Raw genomic sequence first — 3,736 nt, 5'->3', positions numbered from 1 at the left:
ACCATAAAGGTATCCGTATGGTATGGTAACCTTGACCATTTTTTTGGTAAAAGACTGACACGATGGAGAACGAAGTGAATGATGTCATGTCAGTCACGAAAATGCAGCGTGTCATTATCCAAACTCATGAAACTGAAGAATCAATATAATATTGAGAAACCTCAGTACCCTCACTAGTTACCATGGCTTTTGAGGTGTAACGTGGACTTAGATTTGTAAAGTCAATAGTCAGGTTTCTTGAAGTTGACAAAAAAGACAGAAACTCCGTTACGGGGGACTTGGGGTCTAGTTAGGTCTTAGCAGCGGGGCACCCTGTAGGGTTTCTATCCCACATCGCTTGGGGGGGTTTGGGTGTTGGGTTTATAAGTCTCCTCAGTACTCTCACTAGTTACCATGGCTTTTGAGGTGTACTGTGGACTTAGGTTTGTAAAGTCAATAGTCAGGTTTCTTGAAGTTGACAAAAAAATATATATATATATAATATTGGGAAAAACCTACAAGTCTATCCATCCATTGCCTTTGTTTTCATGCTTTTACTTTCTAAATGTATTTAGTTTTTCACTTTCCGCAATTTGTTCCCACTTATATTGCATGGTGAATTGAAGTGAAAGTCACTTGTCCCAATTCAAAACTCAAAATTCATGCCTTTGTAACTCCCAAATTTTTTTCTTTCTCTACATCTAATTACAAAAATGTACTCCCTCCGTCCCAAAATTTGGGTCGCTTTTTGGGAAACACACTTTTTATGTACAGTAGCATAATGGGACACATTTATCTGATTATTCCAATCGTGCCCTTTGTTGTCCGTGGAGTAAAATAACAAGCTATTGGGTGTTGGGGACCACTGGCCATTAAGACATTTGACTAAAAGGCAAAGACAAGTTAAAGTAAAGCAAACATCCGTTTCCAACTCTAGCTATTCCTCTGTATACTTGGGTTTCATAAAATCAACAAGATCAGTTACAGAAGATTGACAATGGAAAAAGGTAAGATTTCTACAATTCCGTTTATCACTTTGTTGGTGCTTTTTTTTTATTTTCATTTTGTTTTATGATCTTTTGATCAATTTGAAGTAGATAATCTTGAGACTTAACATAATTTAGCTAATCTTTTATTTGGCGCCATTTGTTGTTTTTCCCTTTTTTTCTTGAAATTTGGCGGTTCATTGAAAATTTGTAGATGCATTTTTTTAAGCTTTTTGTTTCTCACGTTTCTTATAAATAGATTTTGGAAGCTGATAATTCTGATGCCTTTATTCTCTATATAATGAGATTATAGAGAGATTCGTCTATTGCACAAATTCTGTTTGATAATATTCCCCAGTGAACATGGATAATCATAGTTTTCAAAATTATGAAATCTCTAGGAAAAAGTTGACAAATCAGCAAAGGCAAGCCATATTTGAAGCATTATTGCAATATAGTTATGGTGGACAACTAGAAAGAGGATTAACCAAAGTTATTGCAACACAGTTCAAAATTAGCACGAGGACAGTACAAAGAATTTGGGAAAGAGCAAAGTCTTCAATCATTAATGGAGGCTCGGTTGACATCTCTCGCAGGTTTCCTAAGAGGGTAGGACGCAAAAGGGTAGAGATAGACTTCAGCACTATCATGGAAATACCTCTACGGTGTCGAACAAATATTCGTTCTCTATCAACCAAAATGAAAGTTGCCAAGTCCACTCTTCATCGACGAATAAAAGAAGGTGTTATCAAAGCACATTCAAATGCATTAAAGCCTCACCTTACTGATGACAATAAATTGGTAAGACTCAAATTTTGTTTGTCAATGCTTCAACAAGAGAGTCTTAATGATGCACCTATTTTCGAAAACATGTTCAATATGGTTCATATCGATGAAAAGTGGTTCTACATGACTAAGGAGTCTGAGAAATACTACCTACATCCTGAAGAAGAACACCCTATGAGGACTTGTAGGAGTAAAAAGTTTATTGTTAAGGTTATGTTTCTAGCTGCAGTTGCTCGACCTCGCTTTGATTGTTCTAGAAACAAGCACTTTGATGGGAAAATTGGAATATTTCCTTTTGCCTTCAAAGAACCAGCTAAAAGGAATAGCAAAAATCGTGTTGCTGGTACTCTAGAAACAAAGCCTATCCTATCAGTGACCAAGGAAGTGTATAGAAGGTGCTTAATTGATAATGTTTTGCCTGCAATTCGTGCTAAATGGCCACAAAGTGATGTTATCAGCCCTATCTTCATCCAACAAGATAATGCAAAACCACATATTGATCCAATGGATGTTGAGTTCATAGAAGCTGCCACAAGAGAAGGTTTTGATATTCGTTTATCATTTCAACCACCTAATAGCCCTGATATGAATGTTCTTGATCTTGGGTATTTTAGAGCCATTCAATCACTCCAGCATCAAGAAGCACCTAACTCTATTGACGAACTAATTTCTGCTGTTGAAAAGTCTTTCGATGAATTATCATCTGAAAGTCTCAACAATGTGTTCTTAACCTTACAACTATGTATGCTTGAGGTGATGAAGAATTGTGGAGGGAATAATTACAAAGTTCCACATATTGGGAAGCAACGGTTGATAAGAGATGGAAATCTTCCTTTGCAAATTGGATGTGATAAGGAGCTTATTGACAAAATCATCCATTATCTACAAGCATGAATGTACTGGTATTGGTTAGAATTTCCATATTATTTAAACTTTGCTAACTTCTAAATTATGATAAAGGTAGTGATAATGCTATCTAACTTATGATTGATTTCTTTTTCTCTATTTTGTTCTGAAGGTATATCAAGTCATGGATCAAGTTTCTGGACTTGGATTATGCTAACGCTTTTTGTGCAGAACAAGGGACTTGACTTTTGCTATTAATGCTTTTGTACAAAACAGGAGACTTGACTTTTGCTAGACTTTTGCTACTAATGCTTTTGTACAAAACAGGGGACTTGACTTTTGCTAGACTTTTGGTACTAATGCTTTTGTACGACTTGGCTTTTGCTAGACTTTGCTACTAATGCTTTTGTGCAAAACAGGGGGCTTGACTTTTGGTCCTAAGTTATTTTTGAGGGTTGCTTATAAGATTTGGTTGTCACTCGAATCCATTTTAGGGGCATAGATTTTGTATTTTGTTGATTTGTATAGACAACCATGAACTCTTGGAAGCAATGAGCAGTAAATGTTATTTTAGTCTTGGTGCTTTCAAATTAATGCCTTGCTTGGATGTTTAGGATTTCAACGTAATACGCATTAGTTGATCATTTTATTTTTTCTTTGATATTTTTTTCACTCTATTTATTTGTTAGTTTGATACTAGAGGCAAATTTAAGAGCAAGAACACAAGTTATAGGACAAATTTTACCTTTTCTTTTTTCACCTTTACATTAAAAAAATTAAATAGTGATAAACAAAAGGGTAAGGAATGCATCTAGCATTCTTTATTTGTTTATCCAAAAAAAAACTTGATTTGTATTATTGTAAGAAATTTGTTCTTTTGTTAAAAAAAAAAGATAGAAAGACAAGAAACAAAACTTTCATTGCATCTGCAAACACTTGTGTAGCTTGAAAAGAGTAAAGAAAAGAAAAAAATGAAAAACAAGGAAAAAAAAGAAAAAAGGAAAAAAAAAAAAGATTTGAAGTGCAAGAAAAGAAATGGAAATGAAAAACACAAAAAAAAAAGCAAGGAAAAAGAAGAAAAAAGAAATAACAAAGATTTGAAGTCCAAGAAAAGTAACGGAAATAAAAAGAAACGCAAG

The 3,736-nt window shown here is 34.4% G+C and overlaps 1 protein-coding gene across 1 annotated transcript; it reads left to right on the top strand.

Moving 5' to 3' along the window:
- Window positions 1-1,583: 1,583 nt before the first annotated feature.
- On the top strand, window positions 1,584-3,070 carry LOC113750072. Its single transcript, XM_027293992.1, has 2 exons — window positions 1,584-2,653; window positions 2,770-3,070. The coding sequence occupies exon 1, from the start codon at window positions 1,614-1,616 to the stop codon at window positions 2,643-2,645; it is 1,032 nt and encodes a 343-aa protein (XP_027149793.1). The 5' UTR covers window positions 1,584-1,613; the 3' UTR covers window positions 2,646-2,653; window positions 2,770-3,070.
- The last annotated feature ends 666 nt before the right edge of the window (window positions 3,071-3,736 follow it).

This window comes from Coffea eugenioides, chromosome 10 (assembly GCF_003713205.1).
Source record: "Coffea eugenioides isolate CCC68of chromosome 10, Ceug_1.0, whole genome shotgun sequence".
Classification (NCBI taxonomy): Eukaryota; Viridiplantae; Streptophyta; class Magnoliopsida; order Gentianales; family Rubiaceae; genus Coffea; species Coffea eugenioides.
Note: the sequence above shows the minus strand (reverse complement) of the source record. Positions and strands in the feature narration are given on the sequence as shown.